Source organism: Cyprinodon tularosa, unplaced genomic scaffold (genome assembly GCF_016077235.1).
Source record: "Cyprinodon tularosa strain WSP-4 unplaced genomic scaffold, ASM1607723v1 ctg366, whole genome shotgun sequence".
NCBI lineage: Eukaryota > Metazoa > Chordata > Actinopteri > Cyprinodontiformes > Cyprinodontidae > Cyprinodon > Cyprinodon tularosa.
The window spans coordinates 413,810-439,630 of NW_024039081.1; the positions used below are offsets into that span (position 1 = coordinate 413,810).

Genomic DNA, 25,821 nt, shown 5'->3' on the forward strand with positions numbered 1-25,821 from the left:
CACTTGTCTTACTTTAATAGTGATTTTTAACCGACACTTGTTTTACTTTAATAGTGATTTTTAACCGACACTTGTTTTACTTTAATAGTGATTTTTTTACTGACACTTGTTTACTTTAATAGTGATTTTTAACCGACACTTGTTTTACTTTAATAGTGATTTTTAACGGACACTTGTTTTACTTTAATAGTGATTTTTAACCGACACTTGTTTTACTTTAATAGTGATTTTTTTACTGACACTTGTTTACTTTAATAGTGATTTTTAAATGACACTTGTTTTACTTTAATAGTGATTTTTAACCGACACTTGTTTTACTTTAATAGTGATTTTTTACTGACACTTGTTTTACTTTAATAGTGATTTTTAACTGACACTTGTTTTACTTTAATAGTGATTTTTAACTGACACTTGTTTTACTTTAATAGTGATTTTTAACTGACACTTGTTTTACTTTAATAGTGATTTTTAACTGACACTTGTTTTACTTTAATAGTGATTTTTAACCGACACTTGTTTTACTTTAATAGTGATTTTTAACCGACACTTGTTTTACTTTAATAGTGATTTTTAACTGACACTTGTTTTACTTTAATAGTGATTTTTAACCGACACTTGTTTTTACATCAATTGTTTATATGTTTGAATTGTGTAAATAAAGTGCTGTTAAAAGTCAAAAGTCTTCTTCTAGTTTTTTTTTTTTAATGGTGATTAAGTGTCGGTTCCGTAACACAGGGCCGCATTTAATTTTTTCACCATCAGTATTTTATTTTATTTTTTTTACTCAGTAACGTGAGGGGGTTTTAAATGTAGCAAAGTAAAACTACTTAGGTTAGAATTTACTCGAGTAAAAGTAAAAATTACATATTTCAAAAACTACTCAGAAAATTACAAATTACTCATAAAAAGTACTCGGTTACAGTAACGTGAGTAAATGTAATTCGTTATTTTCCACCCCTGCAAACCAGTAGGTGGCAGTAGTGTTCTTTGACAAACATGGATGCCTCCAGTAAAGCACACTCACATGAAAATTACTCTGAATTAAAAACACTGATCATTTATTGAACAGGATGGAATCATTTCAGATTTAAAGAACTTTCAGAAGTTAGAATTCTGAATATGAGCAGACTTTTCCTTTAAAATAGGATAACTGGATATTATGCCCTTGCAAAAAGATGTTTCATTTGTTTTGTTAATATTATTTTAACAATCAGTCATCTTATCTATTGGAAAACTGTCATACTTACCTGCACAAAGGAAAACACTCTTATTTCGATGAACGACTCTTTATATTTCAATCTTTGCAGTGTATTCGAAACCAGATTCTCATTCTGAAGGTGTTTCTGGAAAACTAAATTCATACAGAAGACAGGTGAACCAACAAGTTTGGACTAGATTATCTTTATTCAGTGAAACTCCACAAAAACCATCCAAAGCTGAGACAAACAGATTTATTCAAATAAATTACACTAGCCTTTGTTTTAAAACGGACTCCACAGAGAGCTGGAGTCTTGCTGTTTCAGCTATAGTTGCAGCAAAAACCTGAACAATGCTTAAGATTTATTAGATTAGATGATCAGAATTTACATTTTTCATATTTCTGTTAAATGTTCAGCATTAAATGGCATAAAATAAAACTATTAGCTGGTTATTTTTCTTGCTCAGGTTTCCAGATTCACAGTAATCTGTTCCAGCCTCCATCATTCCTCCACCTGCTCCTCTCCTCTTTTTCCCATCCTGCTTTCTCTCTAAATTCACCTCCACCCTGGACCATGCAGCTTCCTTTCCATTTCTGCTAATCAGCACAGATAAATTAGCTTTTTGTGGCTCGACTTTAATCATAATCATTCTTCGGAGCTTCCTCTGTTCCCTTCCCTGATTTGACCAGATGATCTTCAGCTTTAAGTCACCATTTATCTGGTTAACGTCCTAAAAATAACGTCGAGTTTTTACATTATTGGGGAATATCTGGTCTGATTTGGAAAGATGATCCATCTCCCCTTGCATGGGTGTCTCCTCCAAAGCACTGATAGCCTAGTTTCCAAACCAGGAAGCAGAATTACATTTTAACAAACCTCCCATCAGCTTATTTACAGCTGCCTGCTTGCAAACTTTTGAGTTTATTCAATACAAAATCAAGTCCTTAGGAGCAAATTTACAAAAATTGAAAAAAAGTTGTTCTATTTGATTCGGTTTGGCCAATAGGTGTCTTTAATACCTAGGCAACCTCAGTGTGCTTTTAGTTAAATACCTAGTTATTCAGGGACATGTTCTGTTCTTATTGCACGACTAGTTTTTTTCTGGTTTTATAAAAACTAATTTTCAGGTTTAACATCACTGCAGACAGAAAAGTCCTTGGACGTGATCATGGTTGACTTCCAGGTCCCTCCTCCTCCTGGGTTGCACTATGCTTTTGAGGGCGCTGCAATGCTCTCCCGGCTCTGGTTCTTCTGCTGCGGGTCTTCTTGACCTGGTGTGTTGCGGTGCTGCTGCCGGCGAGGTGCATGACGAGGTGGGAGGGTCAGGCTGCAGCAGGATACTCCCACGGTGGGCTCTGGGAGGTCTTCCGCCTTTGACCAGCTGTCAGTGGCTGGATCATACTTCTGCACAGCCGCCTTGTAGCGCTTCTCCGCCTCATTCCAGCCGCCCAGCAGGTACAGCTTGTCGGCCAGCGGCGAGAGACCGGCGGTGCTCACGCCGAGTGGGAGGGGGGCGACCTTTCCCCAAGTCCCACTCTCCGGGGAAAACACCTCCACTGAGAGGACATCCACCCGCTCTCCTGCAGGCCCCAGCTGGCTCCCACCCACTACATAGACCTTCCCTCCAAGGGTGGCCGAGCAGTGCCAGCCACGTGGCATATCCATTGGAGCCTGCTCCGTCCAGGTGTCACTCTCCAAGTTGTAGCAGGCCACTGAGCGGGAGTAGGCACAGCTGATATAGCCTCCGGTAACCAGGATGTCTCCAGAGGGCAGGGTGGCGCTTGAGTGGCAACAGCGGGGCACCTCCATGGGAGCTTTCATCTGCCAAGTGTTGGAGGCTGGCAGGTAGCTCTCCGTGGTAGCCAGCAGACCCTCAACGTTGCGGCCGCCAATGGCAAACAGGCGGCCACCACTGGCTGACAGGGAGAAGTGAGTGCGGCGCTGACGCATGCTGGCAAGGTGCAGCCAGGTGTTGAAGCGAGGGTCATATCTGGAGGTAGAAAACCAAAAGAAAACCTTAGATTTCCTCTGGAAGGCAGTGTTCCTTATCTGAACCCCAAAAAACTACCCCAGACCATAATCCTTCCTCTACCAGACTTGGCACAATGCAATCGGGCAAGCACTGTTTTACTGGAAACTGTCAATCCCAGACATAAATCAAGGTAAGTCTTTCCAGAGACCAAGACCTGACTATTCTGGGTTTTGATGACCCAATCGAAACACTTTGAATTGTCTTTCCACCTCAATGTCCTATGTAAATAAACTTGCCTTGCCATAACTTGCCTTGCCATGACTTGCTGTGTATGAGATTATTTTACAGCCGCACAGAGCTTCTTGACCTAATCTTTAACTAATGTTTTGAGGGGCAGTCTTTGATAACCTGACAACAGCCAGATGCATGTCTCGCTCCGCCTAGCTCCGCTCACATACATCTGGGAACCCGCCATAGGAATTGCCTTTACTGAAGGCTGGGCATTATCAAAACTCCTTGCATATGATTGGATAAGCCACTTGTCTGTCATCTTTATTGACGTGCTATTTCAACCACTCACACCGAAGCTAACCCTTGACACTGTGAGAGGAGGAGCCATTTGGTAGATCAAGCTCTTGCCAAATCCGGTCGGGAGAAGGGCGAAAACATCGTTTCCACCAACAAAAGCCTTCAAAGCCGTTCTCTGATGTTCTTTTAATGAAACAATATCAGATAGATTGGACAACACAGAAGAAATAGCAGCATCAATGCTAACGCTTGCTTCCTCAATGCAAGCGGCCATTGTTGTTGGAATCTCACGGTTGCTTCTCCACTCCAGGACACACCCGCCCTGCGTCCTGATTGGACAGACCATAAATTCGGTTGGGGAAATCACTTTCAATGAGCGGGTTCCCAGATGTATGTGAGTGGAGCTAGGCGGAGCGAGACATGCATCTGGCTGTTGTCAGGTTAAGTCTTTGAGCCTAAGTGCGTAACTTTAAGATATGCCTAAAGGCCATTAGTGTTATTGGAACATCTCTTTGCAAAGAGCATACAGTCTGACTTTCAGCAATCTAAAGCATTCCAAGGTAATTGTAGCCTCGTGAGACCATCCTGATCTCGCGAGCTTTCAAGATTTCACTCGCTAATCAGTCTGGAGACTCTCCGTTGAAGAAAATTTGGAGCCGTTCACCAAACGAACGTCCAATCAGCGTTGGCTTTGAGGCGGGTTGAGGTGTGACACAACGAGAAGCGCGACAGTTCAGTCTAAAGAACATGCCGGCTTCAGCCGATGAAACTAGCGTTAACGTGGCTATCGAGCAAGTTTTATCGGAATTACAGAGTATTTCTTCACTGAAAGAAGAGTAAAACACTGGAAAAGATGTTTTTGCTCTTCTACCGACTGGTTTCGGCAAGAGTAGCCTGGCTTGTGGTTGTGTTTTCGTTGTCGGTCTGTTAGTATGTCATATGCTTCGTTGATCTGATTGGTTTATTTGGCCCGTCTATCACCAACATAGGCCAATCAGCTAACCAGTATTTTCGCCCCTTCCCAAAATTACTTCAATTTAAGGTTTCCAGATGGATATGCGGAGCAAATCCATCTGGCGGAGTCAGGTTAAGGTAATTGTACTATAGTATCAAAATAATTTCCAAACCATTTCACCCTACCTTAATGAAAATTAGATTAGTATAACCTATTGAGAGACTAGGTTGAGAATAGCTACCTGCTAAGCGTGCTGACGGCATGTTTGGCCTGATTACGGGCATCGTTCTGGTCCTCTCCTCCGACCACGTACAGGAACCCGTCCATAACAGCCACGCACTGGTTAAAGCTCTTGGCTGGAAGCTGGGTGAGGTGGCGCCAGGTGGCTCCTCCTTCACGGGCATCCCTCCACAGGACCTAAATGACAAAGTCAAAGGTCACCAATAACTTATTTATTGCCATAAATAAAGAACCTTTTATTCCAATTCAAAGTAAAATACTTAAAGGAGAGTTGGCTTAAGTCCTTCACAATATCAAAAAAGTAAAATCGGCTGTCATGTCAGCAACATCTGTTGTGGTGATGTCACTGACCTCACGGCTCAGAGCTCTTTCGGTGAGCGATGGACGTCCTCCGATGGTAAGCAGAGTCTGCTGGGCTCCTCGGACCTGAGAGCGTCGGGACTGCAGGCTGTTTTGCTGGTGGGGCAGCAGATGGTAGTTCATGGCATCCACCAGCAGGCGGTGACACTGGGGGTCCAGCATCATTCGGGTCACAGGCTGGATCTGGCTCACCAGCTCGCTGGCTGGGATTGTCTCAAAGCGAACGTGGGACAGAAGCTCCACAGCATGAGCCTGACGGGAGGCGTCGAAGTCCAGCCATTTGTTGGCAAGCTGCGGGAGTCAATTTAAAGCGTTTCAGTTTGGTTTTGGAGAACATCAGAGAAAAAAGTCCCTAATTGGCTCATAGGGTAGACTTGTGTCTCTACCTTTCCTGTTACATCTCCGTGGTGCATTTTATGCATTTAATCAAATTATTTAATCACAGATTTGAATTTGTTATATAGATCAAGGCAAAAGACTTAACAGGGTTTAATCTTATTTATTTAAAACCTTTCCTATTTCGATAATAAATATTTCTTGAGCCTCACAATTACTTATGGTGTACCACAGGGTTGAGTGCTTGAGTCCCTTCCCAATCTATAAACCTTTTCTTGGTGAATCTACTTGATAGCATGGTATAAATGTTCATGTTATGCTGACGATAGTAATCTATTTGTCCTACATTGAGCCTGACCAATCCAGTCAATTATTTAAAGTCAGTGGTCTCAGTACCTAGAGATAAGATAACCATCCATCAGCAAAACTAATAATACAATCAGACCAAAATAGTTATTTTTGTAAAAATTATTTGTGAGATGTTGGTATAATGATATTTACAGATCAGTGCAGCTGCAAGGGCACTGACAGACTTATGTTTAGCTCAGTTTATAAATACTAACCTCCCTGCTGAGAGTCTATTTTATCTCTAAGCATGTATATTAATAAAAAAAGCCTACAGTGTGAGTTATGCTTAGAGATTTCAGGTCAAAGTGAACATGTGGTGTCTGTCCTTGAAATGTGGGTCTGGACCGGCTTGCTAACAGCTGGTCTGTCTGTTTTTGGACTTTGCTGTAAATAGAAGGAAGGGACTAAGATGGTTAACTACTGGGAGAGTTCACTTACAAGGAAAATGAGAGGGGAATATAATGTCCCATTGATTGAAACCAGCTGTGACTACTACAGCATCCAGAGTTTGACCTCTGACCTGGAAAGCCTTGACCTCTGACGGGAGCACCAGCGAGTCGTCGCGCAGGAAGGCGGAGATCTGCTCCAAGGTCAGCTGCGTGAACAGCGGCGTCTCTGCGAACTGCACAAAGTTTTCCAGGATGAAACGGCGGGCGGCGTCGCAGACAGGCGGCAGGCCGTAGGCCGTGCCGATGTTCCAGATGTAGACGCATGTCTGCACGTTCAGCTCGGCTAGCAGGAAGTCCATGCACATCTTGAGGAGCTGTGGGATCTGCAGAGTGGCGGCAGCAGAGACGGTGCATCCGATGGTGTAGAGGGACATGTGGACACGCCCCATGTAGGCGAAGGTGATTACATTGGCAAGACCTGGAGACAGGAAAGGAAAACAGATTACCCCCTTAAGAAAGATTCTGAAAACAGTCACACAAAAACTCCTGATTAACTTTGAATACATTTCATGCTTTGATTTATTAGTAAAAGTTAATATAAAAGAACCAACCCAGCGGGGACAAAGAGGGGAGCTCCAGGCGCTTCATTCCAGGGTCTTTGGCCAGGATCTCTCGGAAGTACTGACTGACAGAGGAGATGACCAGTTTGTGGACATCAAAGGCTTTTGTCTTGCAGGCCAACTCCAGATCAGTCAGAAATCTGAGCAAAGTGAAGAAAAGAAACAAATTACCAACCAATCGTTTGAATATAACATCACATATCAGTTTGCTGATATGTGATTCTGAGGCTGTAGACTAACTTCTCCTGTCGCATCTTGCTCAGCTCCTCCAGCAGAGCGTTGCCGTGCAGAGGCCGTGTCAGCTCGCTGCCCAGGCCGAGGCCGCGCTCCCCTGGTTTGATGACAGGCGGTGGCAGAGGCAGGTTAAGGCTGTTGAGCTTAGCGATGTCCAGCGCGGCGATCTGCTCGATCTTCTTCACCCCCGTCTCCACCACTACCACGCCGTCTCCTCGGCTCTCCACCTTCACAGGAAGCGAGCTGGTCTCCATGTTATCGGTGGAGTCGGCTGCAAGTTTCTTCTGACGGAGGGCCTTCTTCTTAGGCGCCATCGTTCGACTTCGGATGATTTTATTTTCTTCTTCAGTTACCGAGCTTTGGATCAAACTGTTCCAGATTCCTTTGATGGTTTCACTTCGAAGCAGGACACCACACCTGAGAGATGAAGGAAGATATGACAGCGACACTCATTGTCATGGTTTTGATTCAGTTTAAGTTTTCTTTTTGAGTTTCCAGTTTCACTTTAATCCATGTTTTTCTTTTTTTTTCTTTAATATTTTGTGTTGTTTTCTGGATGTATTTGAGTGCTTAGATATTTCTTGTTTTCCCTCTTATTTCCGTCTCCTTTTCCCCTACCTCCCTTCTAGACTCCTCTGTTCACACCTGCTCCCAATCGGCTAATTAGCCTGGTATTTGTTTCTCTTTCCAATATATTCACCTCGTGCTCGGTCACTGTTGCTGGTTTGTAATCATTTCTTTACCCCCTTGTTGTGAGCATTCCTGGTTCTCAGTTTTTTTGGATTTATGTTTTTTGATTTTGCTTCTGTTGCCCTTTTTTGTTATTAAATCTTCAAGAAACCACTTCAGTTTCAGTCTCTACATTTGCGTCCTGTCAAACCTCCAACCCACCATGACACTCATTAGTTAAACAAACCTTTAAAGAAAATTCTCCAACTGAATAAATAATAATTTAGAAAAAAAAATATACATTGTGAATTTTGTTTAAAGAAAAAATAAATAAAAAAGTCTTAGATGTCTTCGATGATAAAGTGCCTTGCTCATGAACAGTTAACCAATATACCTGTCAACAGGTGAAGAAGTCTGATATTCAGAATTTATTTCATGATTATAAGTTTTTATCATTTTTATTATTACTTTTGTCCATTTATTTACTGGAAGCTCTTTTTTTCTTTCTTTATTGGAAGACAACTGTATGTTATTGGTTAAACTCATCTCATCACTGGAAAAACGATCTAGAAATTAATAAAAATTTCTTAAATTAAGTGTATTTACCCTTAATTTGAGTAGGTAAATGAGATAGTTTGCCAATAGAATTAGTATTTCTAGTCTTAAAATAAGATAATTCGATAATATACACTTGAAATTAGACAATGCAGGTGTGTTTTTTTATTTTAAGTGTAAATTGTCCTGTTCCATTGGCAAAATGTCTCTTTTACCTCCTTAATCCAAGAACAAATCACTTATTTTAAGAAAAAATGACTTATTTAGGTTTCGATTTTTCCCAGTGGCCCCAATTGGTATCTGGGGGTCCCAACCCCCGTTTTAGGAACCCCTGATCTAAAGCTCTGCAGGTTTCAATGCCTCATTTAAAGGAATAGTACACCCAAAACATGATTAGCCTTCATTTTCTACTCACCCCCATGCTGAACAACACTCTGGCGCCCGAGACAGAAAGGTCCATAAAAGTCCACAAAAAACGTGTCAATATTCCTCCATACTGGTCGTCCAATGTATTCCAAGTGTCCTGAGTGGGTAGCATCCAGAATTTACTCGAAACGAAGTCATTTAGAATGTTTTTAGAGCATAAACAGTAGTGTATAGGATTTCCTGAAAGCGCGCACATGCGCGTTCACGACGCTACGGAAGCCGGCAGACCAAACCAGATGAAAGTGTGCATTCAGCGTCTGCTCTTCCAATAATGCAAGCGTAGAAGAAGAAATGTGCTGTTTACCTGTGCAAAGAAAGAAACAACGAAAGAAAAACACTTCAGTGTTGAGGAAGAGCATGAGTTCTTTGCCGAGCTGAATGCGCTGATTTGGTCTGCCGGCTTCCGTAGCGTCGTGAACGCGCATGTGCGCGCTTTCAGGAAATCCTATACACTACTGTTTATGCTCTAAAAATATTCTAAATGACTTTGTTTCGAGTAAATTCTGGATGCTACCCACTCAGGAAACTTGGAATACATTGGACGAGCAGTATGGAGGAATATTGACACGTTTTTTGTGGACTTTTATGGACCTTTCTGCCTCGGGCGCCATAGACCTCCATTATTTGAATGTCAGCAGACAGCAAGAAGCCTCCCAGATCTCCAGATGCATTTGAGATATCAAAAAAGTACTCCAGAGTGTTGTTCAGCATGGGGGTGAGTAGAAAATGAAGGCTAATCATGTTTTGGGTGTACTATTCCTTTAAGGTCAAAGTTCATGATTAAACACTAAGAAAGATAAATTGGGCAGAAATGGGAGAAATTCAAGACCAGATCCACGACTAATCCAGAGGAACAATAAAAGTCAGTCTGACTTTAAATTTTGATGATGGTTCTAACTGTTGTTCTCTGAGGGAATAAAGTCTTAGAAATTAATTCCCAGGCTGACAGATGTTAATATTTGGATTTCGTTTGGATCAGACTGGGATGTCTGATCTAAACGATCTAAGTCTTATTTGGTTCTCATTTATTGATTCTGTAATCACCCCTTGGTGTGGCTGATAAAAACCAAACAAAATGTAAATAATCCCAGCTAATTCGTGATTTTACATTGGGGTGAGGTTACGTTTTTTCACATTGATTTGATAGAAACTACAAACGCTGCTTTGAAACCAACATCTTAATAAAACCAAGCAGAGTATTGCGGTCAGTCAGCCTCGGTCTCCATTGGAGGTGGTTGTAACTGACAGCTGCAGGTGGCTTTCTTTGCAAGGCCAGCCAGAAATGAAGAAGCAAGCTCCAGTTTGTGTTTCACAGCCGCTCCTCATGGCAGCAAGTCACAGAAACAGCAGCAGGGCAAGATTATTTATCCAGAAGGAGAGCAGAGTTCTGCAAATTAAAGCAGATCTGCGCAGTGAGCAGACTGGCAGAGAGTTTATTACGTCATGGAGTCCATGATATTCATGCAAAAGGATTAAAATGACACTAAATCTGTTGTTTTATGTTCAGGATATAAGCCTAAGGCTCTTATATCTGCACCATACGTATTTAATGCTCAACTTCCATATCAATGTGTTTTTTGCACCATGTTTTTTATGTTTACATTTAATCACTGCTGGACTTTGGGGAATGGGAATGTTCTGAAAGCTGTAGAAAATGAAATTTTGTTTGGTATACACTCTGGGCCGGATCTATCAAAGGTTTGCGTGTATAAAAACGTGAGCTATTTCACTGCGCACGCTAAAAAATGTACAAACTGATCTATCAACAGCGTGCTAAAAGGATTTGGTCTTTAAAACGTGCTAAATAGCGCCTCTTATCCATTTAGTACTTTTTCTGCAATGAATATGCAATATGGGGCGTTTACACGCAAAAGTGCGTCTTGTGGGAGGAGAACATGTAAATATATTAATTTAGCACTCGCAAAGTGATTTAATAAACCTGAAAGCAATTTTGCTAACGTTATCTGACTCTATATTTAACATGTTTCAAAAGAAGGTCTAAATGGTCTGTACGCGTAATTGCGCACACATGGCAGCGGTTATTGTCGCAAGAAGGAGACATCGAAACGAAGCAAGGAGACGCAGAGAACGCATTTTTTCACTCCGTGTGAATATTTTTGGAATGAACGAGGAAACGATCATCAAAACATATCGTTTATCCATCATTGCCATTTTGGAGCTGTTGGGGGAACTCTGAAAGGATTTGGAGCCAGCCACAAGGAGGACCCACGGAATACCAGATATCACTAAACTCCTTGCAACATTGCACTTTTTTGCATCTGGGTCATTCCAGCGTACGGTTGCAGCGAGAGCTGGGATCTCCCAATCTCGTTTTTCCGACGTTCTAAATGCCATGTCGCCCTGACGCCCTACCGGAGAACCCCGACCTCTGCGCCTGTGGAGCAACATGCCAATGCTGCGGGGATGCGTACGCGCAGTAATCTCATCCACAGTCACTTCTTGTGAGCCATTTGGTATGTGCATTTTTCTACAGGCCAATACAAAACACCTGTTTGTTTGTTTTTTGTTTTTACTGCAGTGAAGTAGAAATTCAGCCACATACCACCTTAGGGAATAAAGGTTGCCAAAGTTTATATATATATAGGCTATATATATATATATATATATATATATATATATATATATATTTTTTTTTTGGAGGGGGTGGGGGTGTCACTGTAAGATTTAAATTTCTTAATGCACTAGTTTGTACAGACTACAAACTACTTTGCCGCAAACCACGAAACGCGCAAAACCATCATTTAAATAGGGCGTCTCCAACAGTTTTGCACCTGCCACCAGTTACGCAATCACTCTTGTTAAATCACCCGCAAACCATGGTTCAGCCCCTCGCGCAAAATTCCAATTTGCGAGCGCAAATTACTGCACGCAAAATTGGATCTTGATAAATCCGGCCCTCTGTGTACAAAATGACATAAAAGTTGTCTAAGTCTGTCATCTGTCAGATGTCTACTTCCATCTCAGTTCTTCTGGATTTAGATGCACTTTAACCGAAATGAATTTCTTTTTCAAAGAGAGCAGATCCCGTTTGATATGATCCCTTCCGCAGGTTCTGAGACTGCTCACAACTTAATAAGTTGTTCCATTCATGCTGATTTTGCAAAGTTTCTACCTTAGTCAGTTAAATAACCTGCTGCTGCTATTTTCAAACATCCATTACTGTAAAAATGTCGACAGCTGTATATTGGTTATTTATTCTCCAGGGGAGCAGTTTTATATTTTCAAAACACTTTACAGTATTTTATTGTTTCTTTTTTAACTCTTCATTAGACCTTTTTTTTTCTATAATCTTTTTGCAGCTGTAAACACAAGATTTTCCCCATTGGGGGACGATGAAGGGATTTTTAATTCTATTTTAACGTGGCTCGCAAGGTTCTTCTTTACTACGTTTTGATTATGAGAATCACAATCTGTGAAAATCCGAACCGCATCAGAGATTGTGCTGAAGGCCTGACTCAAAGGAACTAGAAGAACCAGATCATCTACAAGAGCAAAGATGTGACCTCACAGGAAATAATCAACATCTAGATAAGTAATTTCTTTTCTTAAAATACGTGCATTTTTTCTTGGATTGAGGAGGTAAAAGAGACATTTTGCCAACGGAACAAGACAATTTACACTTAAAATAAGAAAACACAAATGCATTTTTCTATTTTAAGTGTATATTATCTAATTATCTTATTTTAAGAGTAAAAATGCTGATTCCATTGGCAAACTATCTCATTTATCTACTCAAATTAAGGGTAAATGCAGTTAAATTAAGACATTTTTACTTATTTCTAGATCGTTTTTCCAGTGCTGGAGGTTTCCAAATCAGACGACTACAACCTCACTGGAAAAACAATCTAGAAATAAGTAAACATTTCTTAAATTAAGTGTATTTAATCTTAATTTGAGCTGGTAAGTGAGATAGTTTTCCAATGGAATGAGTATTTTTACTTTTAAAATAAGATAATTAGATAAAATGCCCTTGAAATAAGACAATGCAATCGTGCTTTCTTACTTTAAATGTAAATTGTCTTGTTCCATTGGCAAAATGTCTCTCTTATCTCCTTAATCCAAGAACAAATGCACTTATTTTAAGAAAAAATTATTTATCTAGATTTCCATTTTTTTCAGTGCTGACATTCTGTCCATGAACGCTGGAGTCCTTCCTCCTCTGGAAACAAGCCCGACTTTATTCTCCAGCTGCAGACATAAAAAAAAAAAAAACTCCAAAACAAACTTTTCCGTCAGAAAAACCCACTGCTTATCTAATAAAACGATTATATCGGGGTCTGCAAGTAATGTTTCTTGTAGATGGTTAGACAGTCAACCCAGCAGCGAAGAAGGGAAGTAAACTCCTGAAAAGTCCAGCCCAGCCAGAAACAAACAAAACATACGTCTCCAGTTCGGATTGAAAAAACCAAAGTAAAGCAACTGTAAGCCACAACGTGCTGCATTTAACGGGTGAAAATGAAGCTGCATGTTTAAAATGGAGGTTGAGTGGGATATCTGCGCCACTGCACTGCAAAAACGATCTAGAAACGAGTAAAAATGTCTTAAAATTAGCGTATTTAGCATAATTCAAGCAAGTAAATAAGATTTGCCATTAAAATGAGTATTTTTACTCTTAAAATAAGATAATTAGATAATATCCACTTGGAATAAGACAACGCAATTGTTTTCTCTTATTTTAGATGTAAATTGCCTTATTCCATTGGCAAAGTGTATCACTTAACTGCTTAATTCAAGAAAGAAACGCTATTTTTTTTAAAGAAAAATAAACGTTCTTAGATTTCAATTTTTTGCAGTGTGCTTCTGTTCTTCAAGCCTTTTCGTGAAAAACATTCAGTTAACAGATCTGACCAAACTGCATAGAAATGTGGGCCTCAGTTTTTATGAGTTTTGTGTTTTAAACCTAAAAACACAGAAGATCACAGTATATTTAAATATTCTTACAATCAACAACTGTTATGTTTTTTAGTGTTTTGTTGACTCAGATGCAAAAAGCGAATCTTCCTCTAAGGTTTGTATTTTTTCCATTCCTGCTGCTGATGTTAATGTGATCAATGGTGTCGCTGTCTGTTAAACCTGAAACCGCTTCACTCCAACTAGCCCAGTTACACTGCAAAAACGATCTAGAAATAAGTAAAAATTTCTTAAATTAAGTGTATTCACCCTTAATTTGAGTAGATAAATGAGAAAGTTTGCCAACGGAATGAGTAATTTTACTCTTAAAGTAAGATAATTAGATAATATGCACTTGAAATAAGACAATGCAATTGTGTTTTCTTATTTTAAGTGTAAATTGTCTTGTTGGCAGAATGTCTCTTTTACCTCCTCAATTCAAGAACAAATGCACTTATTTTAAGAAAGAATGACTCATCTAGATTTAGATTTTTTGCAGTGTATTTAGCATTAACTTCAGCAAAAACCAGCAGCTAACCTGTCAACCAGAACTAAAGTGACCCATCTGGATCATGCATACATGATTCACGCCTCTATCTGGTCCTCCTTAAATAGCACGTACATACGGTGCTGCCGGGGTTCCAGAAATGGACACAGCCGGGGAGGGACTGGGGACAGAGCTGGACGGACCTGCAGCTGTTGCTGGTGTCACATGAAGAAGGGGGTTCACAGTTTCAGAAAGTAAAAACATCCTTCCTGAGGCGACTGGAACTGCAGCGGATGTTTCAGCACCAAACACTTTGGATCCATTTGACTTTCTGTGATGTGATTTTCTAACTCATGTGTTTATGTTCAGAGATAAACACGACGCTAACTTCAGGAAACAGGAGAAGAGGGTTGAATTAATCACATTTCTGATTCGCTTTAAAATAAACTAAATCATTTCTAAAAAATTTCCTTTTAAATAAAAAAATCATCAGCTGTAAGAAAAAAGTTACAGTCATAAACTATTCTATGTTCGTTGATCATTCCTTCTTATTTCAGACAAATAAGGGAGATTTAGGCATCAGTTCTGGTTCACTTACTGCAAAACTACATTTTCTAAATCTTTTTAAGTATTTGACCTTGTTTAAACCATTGCAGCCTAGTTAATTTATACATGTGTCAGTGGTTCACATGAACTTTGATGGTTTATTTATACACTTCAAGAAACAAGGTACTTTAGGGGCGATACAAGCAGTGGCGGCACCAGGGGTGGCCGGGGCATTGCACAGGGTGGCCCCCCGGCCAAATGGATGGATGGATAGATTAATAATCGGATAGCAAAAGTTTTCTTTATGAAATTAAACCAGGTCAGACTTAACATTTTTCACTTGAGGAGTTCTGGATAGAGCGTAGCAACAGACGGAAAAGATTTTTATCTTAAATGCAAAATGTTTACATATCATTTTTTCTACAATTTTGATATAATTCCTGCTTTAAGTGTCACCTAAAGGCATATTTTCATATCTCTATACTCCAGTAAACCATTAACTAGTTGATGATTATTTCAATAATTGATCAATGACAATTAATCCAATGAATTATTTCAGCTCTACTTTAATTTGATGCTAATGCAGCTTTTCATGATTTCTGTATGATTTTAAGCTCTTAAAGGAATAGTACACCCAAAACATGATTAGCCTTCATTTTCTACTCACCCCCATGCTGAACAACACTCTGGAGTACTTTTTTGATATCTCAAATGCATCTGGAGATCTGGGAGGCTTCTTGCTGTCTGCTGACATTCAAATAATGGAGGTCTATGGCGCCCGAGGCAGAAAGGTCCATAAAAGTCCACAAAAACGTGTCAATATTCCTCCATACTGCTCGTCCAATGTATTCCAAGTGTCCTGAGTGGGTAGCGTCCAGAATTTACTCGAAACGAAGTCATTTAGAATGTTTTTAGAGCATAAACAGTAGTGTATAGGATTTCCTGAAAGCGCGCACATGCGCGTTCACGACGCTACGGAAGCCGGCAGACCAAACCAGCGCATTCAGCTCGGCAAAGAACTCATGCTTTTCCTCAACACTGAAGTCCTCAGACATTTTTCTTTCGTTGTTTCTTTCTTTGCACAGGTAAACAGCACATTTCTTCTTCTACGCTTGCATTATTGGAAGAGCAGACGCTGAATGCGCACTTTCATCTGGTTTGGTCTGCCGGCTTCCGTAGCGTCGTGATCGCGCCGGCGCGCGCTTTCAGGAAATCCTATACACTACTGTTTATGCTCTAAAAACATTCTAAATGACTTCTTTTCATAGACCTCCATTATTTGAATGTCAGCAGACAGCAAGAAGCCTCCCAGATCTCCAGATGCATTTGAGATATCAAAAAAGTACTCCAGAGTGTTGTTCAGCATGGGGGTGAGTAGAAAATGAAGGCTAATCATGTTTTGGGTGTACTATTCCTTTAAGAGACATTACTTAGCTGTAATATTTATTGATTAACTGGTTTAAAAATCGGTAAAAATTGGCACAATATACAGCAGAAAAATATAAATATTAATTGTTTATATTTTTCTTGGTAAAAATCTTAATATGATATCCAGATATGTTTTTATAGCCATTTTAGAGCACATTAAATCCTGCTGGCTGACATATCAGTGTCAGTATCAGAGTGATTCAGTTACATGAGAAAAGTCACCTTGTTGATCAGCTGTTATAAACATGTGGTAATGAGGTCAGACTGGAAAAAGCTGCTCCGTCATCTTCAACACTGGATCCCAGACGTCTGCTACTCTACTCATCATCATCAGCATTATATAACTTTACTTTCTCAACACTAAACAGAAAGTTAACGTGAAATATTGCAATAATCCTAAATTTATCAGCTATAGAAAGTAGATAATATACATTTGGAGATATACATGTATATCTTGGAAATTAACTTTAAATTTACTGGAAAATGAATTATTATTTTCAACAATATCAGCTGTGCTGCTGCCATCAAGACTTTTGTTTTTAGATGTTGGAGATCAGCCTGTTTTTCACTGTAGTCCTGTTTCTCTGACTGTGACTAACTGGATGTGCTCTCTTCATCCTCTGACATGGGAGCTGTTGCCTTTTTTTCTCTCTGCTTTTGTCTCCTTACACAGCGCTCACACTGAGCCTGATTCTGCTGGAGGTTTCTTCCTGTTAAAAAGGAGTTTTTCCTCTCCACTGTCGCTACAAGCATGCTTAGTGTGAGGGATTGCTAAAGAGTCAATGATTTGACGCAATCAACTGGTTTTCCTTAGATAGAAAACTTTGAATCAATCTGACTGGATGATCTGGTTGAACTGTAAGGTGACATGATGTGAATTGGAGCTATAGAAATAAACTGAATAGAATTAAACTGAACAATAACTAGCTACAAAAAACAGAAACAATTTTTTTTTAGAAGAAAAGGAAAAAGAATATTTTCATGGTGGAGATTTCCCCAAACCGTCTATAATATAAAACAAAAATATGCACCTTATACAGTTAAACAAATATAACTCTGGGAGCCAGGTGGGCCATTGGCATAAAGAAAGTAAGCTTAGGGCCCATGTGTAGCTAAAAGGCCCCTAAGAACAATTCAGTTTGTGTTTCTTTTTTCTATGTATGATTTCTACATAAATAAACTAACCAAAACAAACAATTTCATGATTAAATTGTTTTTCATTACATAAAAAATATCTTTAATCGTAGAGATATAGATATTATTATTTATTATTTACACATGAACAGAAGTTTTTGACCTGGGAGGCAGATTGACACACAGTTGAAGAAGGACCTGTCTACATGCTTTTAGAGACAAACTTCTTCTTGAAGAACAGTCTGACTGTGATGAAGAAGCTCTGGTTTCACAAATGGGAAACCTTCCAGACATCTTGAAACATGGACGACCTAATTTATCATTCACCTCTCTCTAAATTAAACCTGCGTTCGACCCAGACTGCTGTGCAGCTCTGAGGATTTCCAGCTCCCTCTGACATTTTCTAGGATCACATTTATAAAAAAAACAAGCTTAGAGCTTCCATGGTGGCAGGATGATGGAGTGGGCCGGCAGTGATCAATAATGACGGCAAAGATGGCTTTCATCTTTCTTCCAATGACGTCACTGGAATTTCGTCATTGCAGACAGGAATCGCAGGTTTAATGAGAGAGTGGACAAATATCGTTAAAGGAAAAGTCCGGTCAAAAAGGAATAATCAATAGATCATTATCTATACCTAAAACTAATACGTTCGCGATGATTTAACTAATTTAGATTTAATCAATAAAAAAAAAAAATAAAATAAATTTTGTCGCGATCACTGAGTCTGGGAGCGGCCATTTTTGCCCAAACATAGTAACCCCTCCCTCCTGCCATCTTCCAGCAGTGACGTCACGGTGCGGTAAGCCTAGCACCATTCTCCCCGCTTTACAAGCTAAATCAATGGGAACTACTAGACACATCTGCAATCAACAACAATTATTGAATATTTCCAGAGGACTTCACCATTGAAATTCACCAGAGCTATAGTGAAACTGACAATGCCCACGTGCATGGCAGCTGGATGCTGGAATACATCGGGTAAAAGTGAAAAAAAAAGAGTTATTCCACCTTTCTGATACCTGATCCTCCACGGACGGGTTGGTCGTTGGATCGCCAACTTGAAGAGGGAGGATTTTAACCTGACTCCGCCAGATGGATTTGCTCCTCATATCCATCTGGAAACCTTCCGTTGAAGTAATTTTGGGAAGGGGCGAAAATACTGGTTAGCTGATTGGCCTATGTTGGTGATAGACGGGCCAAATAAACCAATCAGATCAACGAAGCATATGACGTACTAACAGAGTGACGGCGAAGAGGAGTCAATTGATAGATCAAACTCTTGGTGAAACCAGTCGGGAGAAGAGCAAAAACATCTTTTCCTCTGAGAAAAGCCTCCAGAGCAGTGTTTTGCTCTTCTTTCAGTGAAGAAATACTCTGTAATTCCGATAAAACTTGCTCGATAGCCACGCTAACGCTAGTTTCATCGGCTGAAGCCGCCATGTTCTTTAGACTGAACTGTCGTGCTTCTTGTTGCGTCACACCTCAACCCGCCTCAAAGCCAACGCTGATTGGACGTTCGTTTGGTGAACGGCTCCAAATTTTCTTTAACGGAGAGTCTCCAGACTGATTAGCGAATGAAACCTTGAAAGCTCGCGAGATCAGGATGGTCTCACCAGGCTAGGAGGATTTGCCATCGAACTTCTGGCCAGAGAAAAAACACGTAATATGTAGCCAACGTTTGGAAGAAGAATGTTTTCAAGATGACTTGGATAATAGCGCGTTGTGACAAACACCAGATACAGCACTGGGACTTGATCAACAGCCGATACCGCACTGTGACGTCACTAACCAGTAGGTGGCAGTAGTGTTCTTTGACAAACATGGATGCCTCCAGTAAAGCACATTCACATGAAAATTACTCTGAATTAAAAACACTGATCATTTATTGAACAGGATGGAATCATTTCAGATTTAAAGAACTTTCAGAAGTTTGAATTCTGAATATGAGCAGACTTTTCCTTTAAAAGAAATATTCTGTTTTCAAATAGAGCTTTTGCATGTTTTTACTTATATTAACTAGTTTTTATTCAACTTTAAACATAATGTTTTTTGTTATTTCAAAACGTGCTTTATATTTGATTAGTTTATATCTGCATTTCTTAGTGTGATTAATTATTTTTACTTGTCAAAACTAATTAATTCTGTTTTTTTGTTTTTTCTATGCAGGTTATTTTTGCTGTTTCAGTTGGAACCAAAATCTTTAAACCACAAATATTTTACTCTGAATGAGCTGCGAACCAGTTTATTTTATTACTTTCAGTAACACTAGATGATGCATTCAGACTGGAGACTGTAAGCGGAGCTGCAGGTAGTTTAAACCCGCCGTGTGAACGATCTAATCATCTGACTGTTTATTGCAGCACAGATATTTTTAGCCATGTTTCCATCCAAAAGTCATGCCAATTTTGAGAAAATAAAAAATAGATGTTTATAAAATTAATTAGATGTGCTTCCATCCATTGGAGCAAGTTAACTAGTCAATGCAAAGTCTTACGTCATCATACGTTTGGGTTTCCTTTGCTGGAGTAAACAGGAAGTAGAGATAGCTGGTTAGCTGCAGACCATAGAGCAATATTAGACAGAGGTTTAATGAATGTGTTGCAATTAAGCAACTTGTACAGACTTTATAATGCGGGCTAGTATTAGCAAACTATGAAAGTAAATCTTTGTCGTTAGGATTTGAATTAAAAATGCCACTGAAATGTAAATGTTGAATGTTTGTACTTACTGTTTCAGTATTAAAATATATTCAGAACACATTTTTGACCTAAAAAAAAATTAATTGTCATTATTTCTACACAGTTGAAATTTCATTTGTTATTTTCTCTTCAAGCTAAAAATTCACATTACTATTTCAAAGTGATTACATTTTCAATATATTTATTTTTCAGTGTTAAAAAAATAGGGTTAGCTAACGCTAACTCAACGGTGAGTTTATCACTTTCATTTTTCTGTAGTTGAATTAGCGTTAGCTTACATGACCGGCTCATTAGCGCCACAAGTGTGACGTCACGTGACTAAGAAAACGTAACGGGATTGGCTGGGTGTCTGACGCCACAATCCATTGCTAATGTCTGTGACCTGAAGTAACCCTTCCCTTTTTACACTGAATTTAGACGCCGAATTTAAGACAGTGAAATAGAGCCAGTTGAATCTCAGGAGGCTGAAAATATTGAATTTGAATTTTGAAAGGTTGAATTTTTTTATATGCAGATTTTTTTTTTAAACAGAAAAATGAGTATTGAAAATGCAATCACTTTGAAATAGTAATGTGAATTTTTAGCTTGAAGAGAAAACAACAAATGAAATTTCAGCTGTATAGAAATAATGACAATAAATTTTTTTAGGTCAAAAATGTGTTCTGAATATATTTTAACACTGAAACAGTAAGTACAAACATACAACATATAAATTTCAGGGACATTTTTTATTTAAATCCCAGCGACAGATTTACTTCCATAGCAAACGTTCATGCCACCGACGTTTAGAGATGCATCGGATTCTAAGGGGACGCCACCAACGGAAACAGCTGATTGGTCAATGTTGGCTAAATGGGAAATTAACTGAACACTTGTTTCCATCTCCTCCTATGCTCTTTTTTTTGTTTTCAAATAAGTCAAAAACCACCTCAATTGAGCTTTTATGCAAAATTTAGTAAGTTTCAATTAAGTTCTTGAGACGTCATCCTTTAATATGTGAATGAAATAAAAGTTGATGGAAACACTTCCACTGACTGACAGAAATAGAAGGCCCCACATCTGGTATTGCTGAGGGCCCCATCTAGGTGTCAGGTTTCTGTTTCGTATTTCTTTTGAGTATTCAGTCTTACTTTACTCCTTGTTTTCTAGTGTTTAGTTTTCTTTTCTCCATGTTTTATAGTCCTAGTTATTTGATTATCAGTTTGTTGTTATTTCCAGTCTTCCAGGTTTCTGTTTGTTGCTCTCTGCTGCCCTCTTGTGTTCTCCTTCTTCCCTAGCTCTTTCCCTCTCTTGTTCTGTGCACACCTGCTCCCAGTTTCCTCATTAGCCCCCTCTTTGTCTCAGTCTCCTTTAAAAGCCCTCTCTCTTCAGTTCCCCTTTGCTGGGTCCTCGTCAAACACCGTCTAACTTGCTTCTACTCCTTTTCTCTGTGCCTTCCTCCTTATGATTGTGATTCCCCTGATGTCTCCATGGTTTCTGGTACGTTTAGACTAGTTTTCATGTTTTTGATTTTTTGATTTTTGGACTCCTGGTTTCATGTTTGTTTGGACTTTGTTTTCATTGTCATTATTAAATCCACAAGAGATTCACCTCTGCCTCCCTGCCTCTGCTTTTGGGTCAACTAACCATAGCCAAATCGTGACACTAGGATTGGGCCGGTGTTCTGTCAGATGAGCATACCTCATCAGACCAGCATACCCGTGTTCGATTTGCATGCACAAGACATCGGATTTGCATTAATCCCTTTAGTTTGTACGAAAAATAGACCTTAAACTACCTCAATGGGCTTTAGTCACCTACAAAAAAACTATTTAAGGTCAGATCACCATACGCTTCAAAAAACACCAAAAAGTAATTGAATAGTTTTTTTTTTTTACATGACTAAAGGGATACACGTCCATTGATAAGGGTGTAAATCACATCCATCATGGCGATTTGATTCAGTATCGATTTCCTGACCCAACGATTCATTTATTTTCGATACTCAAGAATACACCACGATACGATTCGATAAGTTTTTTTTTTTCCACCTTACAGGCTAGACAATGTTTCAAATTTGAAATAAATCAATGAAAGCTGTAATATTTTTATGCATTTTATTTGAGGAAACAACAGCAAATAACAGAAGTAGCAAAGCTATGAAAACCTCATTCACTGAAAAATAATAATGCCCGTGTTTGTGTGCACTGGAAAAACGATCTAGAAATAACAAAAATGTTCTTAAATTAAGTGTATTTACCCTTAATTTGAGTACCGGTAGGTAATTGAGATGGTTTGCCAATATAATGAGTATTTTTACTCTTAAAATAAGATAATTAGATAATATGCACTTTAAATAAGACAATGCAATTGTGTTTTCTTATTTTAAGTGTAAATTGTCTTGTTCCATTGGCAAAATATCTCTTTTACCTCCTCAATCCAAGAACAAATACACTAATTTTCAGAGATGGGAAGTAACGAAGTACAAATACTTCGTTACTGTACTCAAGTAGATTTTTCTGATATTTTTACTTTACTACTTATTTTTATGGCGACTTTTTACTTCTACTCTTTACATTTTTACACAAATATCTGTACTTTCTACTCCTTACATTTTAAAAAATTGGCTCGTTACTTTAGTTTTGAATCATTTCAATGGAGTTACCGTTATTATTTTTCACGTCATCAATACCAAATTCAATCTAATTGGATGGGAATCTACGTTGCATTTGACGCACCACTACAAGATGAATCGACAGATTCGGCGGTATTCATTGGCGGCAAATCATTGCAGCTTGGTGGCAGTGGCGTTAGCATAGTAGCATGGTCGACGAGATGATTGAAAATGAACACAACGGAGATCTAGTCCTATTGGCAGACATCCATTTAAAATGTAGGCAACGGCATGAAAAAAGTGGTTTCTACTTTTACTTTTATACTTTAAGTAAATTTACAAGCCTGTACTTTGTTACTTTTACTTGAGTAAAAAAGTTTAATCAGTACTTCCACTTTTACCAGAGTATTTTTTAACACAAGTATCTGTACTTTTACTCAAGTACAGAAAGTGAGTACTTTTGCCATCTCTGCTAATTTTAGGAAAAAAATGACTTATCTAGATTTCTATTTTTTCCAGTGTGTGTGCAAGTGGAAAGAGGGTCGTGGCTAAAGGAAGCGAGGTAGGAGGGCAAAATAGGTTTAGCCCCACCGCAGCATGGGAGGGAGAATTACGCTCAGGAGCAAATGGATAATAATAGACCGGAGGAAAAAAAAAAACATGTCTGGATGCATCGGATCGTTGGCTGTTGGATCGATGCATTGATACAAAACGATTATTATTTACACCCCCTACCCATTGAGGTAGTTTAAAGTCTATTTTTCGTACAAAACTAAAGCGATAAACAGGTATTGCCTATGGGTATGCTGGTCTGACGGGGTATGCTCATCTGACAGAACACCGGCCCTGCATTTAAGTTTTAACAAGCATCGTATTTCTACATCTGGAATTTACAAACCTGAATACAATGACAAGAAAATAATTTGAACTGCAAGTTTAGATATTGATATATTTTTGGCAAAGTCAAAATGGAAACCAGATTTTAGATTTACTGGCTAAACTCTTTTATTGACTTTAAGGTATAGTGGAGGATATTTTTAAATGTTTTGAAAAGAACTGCCGTTTCCACTTAAGAAAATGCACATCCACTTTGTCAGACTCACCACTGTTAAGTGAAAACGGGGGCGAGCACATAGGACGGCCTTACGTAAACATATCACCAGAATGATTGACAATTAGGAGGACCACTTATTTTGATGATCCACTCGGAAAAAGAAAATCCTCCACTATATCTATAATATTAAACACGTATCATTCAAATTTTATTACCCAATTATTTAACAAATAAAATGAATTCTACACTGCAAAAACGATCTAGAAATAAGTAAAAATTCCTTAATTTGAGTAGGTAAATGAATAGTTTGCCAATGGAATGAGTAATTTTACTCTCAAATAAGACAATGCAATTGTGTTTTCTTATTTTAAGTGTAAATTGTCTTGTTCCATTGGCAAAGTGTTTCTTTTACCTCCTCAATTCAAGAACAAATGCATTTATTTTAAGAAAATATAGATTTAGATTTTCTGCAGTGTATTCTTATCAAAATATGGAAGAAGTTGATGCTGACAGGAAGGTAAAGACTTGCAGGAAATCTGCTTTAACTTGAGTTTGTGCAGCTAAAAGCAGAAAGCTCCATCATTCCTTCGACCCCTTCAGCTGAATATCTCCTTATCTCATCAGCGTATTTATAGCAGCTGATGTGTGTGTGTGTGTGTGCTTCCATGGAGAGCTGCACACCCCCTGCAGCTGCTTCATATTGTTTCTGCTGCTAAGGTGTTACAGTAAACAGGAAGAAAACAGTTCTTCAGTGGTTCTGAAGAACTTCCGCTCTTCTCTGGACGTTTTATTGTCAGAACATCAAGTCCTGCTAGGATCTGACAGAACTTAGGAGATCCGTCACCCTTCCATCGCGATTTAGTCGAGCATTGACTGTGAGCTTTTAGGGAATCACTTTTTTGATATCTCAAATGCATCTGGAGATCTGGGAGGCTTCTTGCTGTCTGCTGACATTCAAATAATGGAGGTCTATGGCGCCCGAGGCAGAAAGGTCCATAAAAGTCCACAAAAAACGTGTCAAAATTCCTCCATACTGCTCGTCCAATGTATTCCAAGTGTCCTGAGTGGGTAGCGTCCATAATTTACTCGAAACAAAGTTATTTAGAATGTTTTTAGAGCATAAACAGTAGTGTATAGGATTTCCTAAAAGCGCGTTCACGAGTCTACGGAAACCGCGGCAGACCAAACCGGATGAAAGTGCGCATTCAGCTCGGCAAAGAACTAAGCTCTTCCTCAACACTGAAGTCCTCAGACATTTTTCTTTCGTTGTTTCTTTCTTTGCACAGGTAAACAGCACATTTCTTCTTCTACGCTTGCATTATCGGCAGAGCAGACGCTGAATGCGCACTTTCATCTGGTTTGGTCTGCCGCGGTTTCCGTAGACTCGTGAACGTGCTTTTAGGAAATCCTATACACCACTGTTTATGCTCTAAAAACATTCTAAATGACTTTGTTTCAAGTAAATTATGGACGCTACCCACTCAGGACACTTGGAATACATTGGACGAGCAGTATGGAGGAATATTGACACGTTTTTTGTGGACTTTTATGGACCTTTCTGTCTCGGGCGCCATAGACCTCCATTATTTGAATGTCAGCAGACAGCAAGAAGCCTCCCAGATCTCCAGATGCATTTGAGATATCAAAAAAGTACTCCAGAGTGTTGTTCAGCATGGGGGGGAGTAGAAAATGAAGGCTAATCATGTTTTGGGTGTACTATTCCTTTAAGTGTAAAAGTATTTCTATATCTAAATGATCAGAGTCATAATTTAAAACTTTAGAAAATGAAATGATTTTGCTAAAATCGGTAAAAGAAGCATCTAAAGTCCAAAAAACTAAGATGATCAGAAAGTTGAGGAGCTGTCCACCAGCACCACCTTCAAGGGGGTCCAGGAAAGTCCCAGATTTCAGCGAGATGAGAAAATTTAAAGATCAGGAACCATTTTACCTTTTTTCCTCCTTTCGTTCTCTGGTTCCTTTGTTTCCTCTTGTTTCTTCGTCCTTTATTAGTTCCTCTGTTGTTTCCTTCAGTTCTCCCTTTACCTCGTCCTGTTGTCCGCCTACAGGAGGTGTGTGTGTGTGTCTGTAGTTCAGGGTTTGAGTGTCAGGATCAGGACCCCACTAAGAACTGAGAC

General features: G+C 39.2%; 1 protein-coding gene across 1 annotated transcript; it reads right to left on the reverse strand.

Moving 5' to 3' along the window:
• Positions 1 to 1,385: 1,385 nt before the first annotated feature.
• klhl43 (kelch-like family member 43) lies at positions 1,386 to 25,821 on the reverse strand. The gene is made up of 7 exons (XM_038296048.1): positions 25,635 to 25,821; positions 7,188 to 7,598; positions 6,939 to 7,087; positions 6,459 to 6,805; positions 5,246 to 5,545; positions 4,896 to 5,071; positions 1,386 to 3,189 (listed from the first exon to the last, which is right to left on the reverse strand). The coding sequence occupies exons 2-7, from the start codon at positions 7,493 to 7,495 to the stop codon at positions 2,406 to 2,408; spliced, it is 2,064 nt and encodes a 687-aa protein (XP_038151976.1). The 5' UTR covers positions 7,496 to 7,598; positions 25,635 to 25,821; the 3' UTR covers positions 1,386 to 2,405.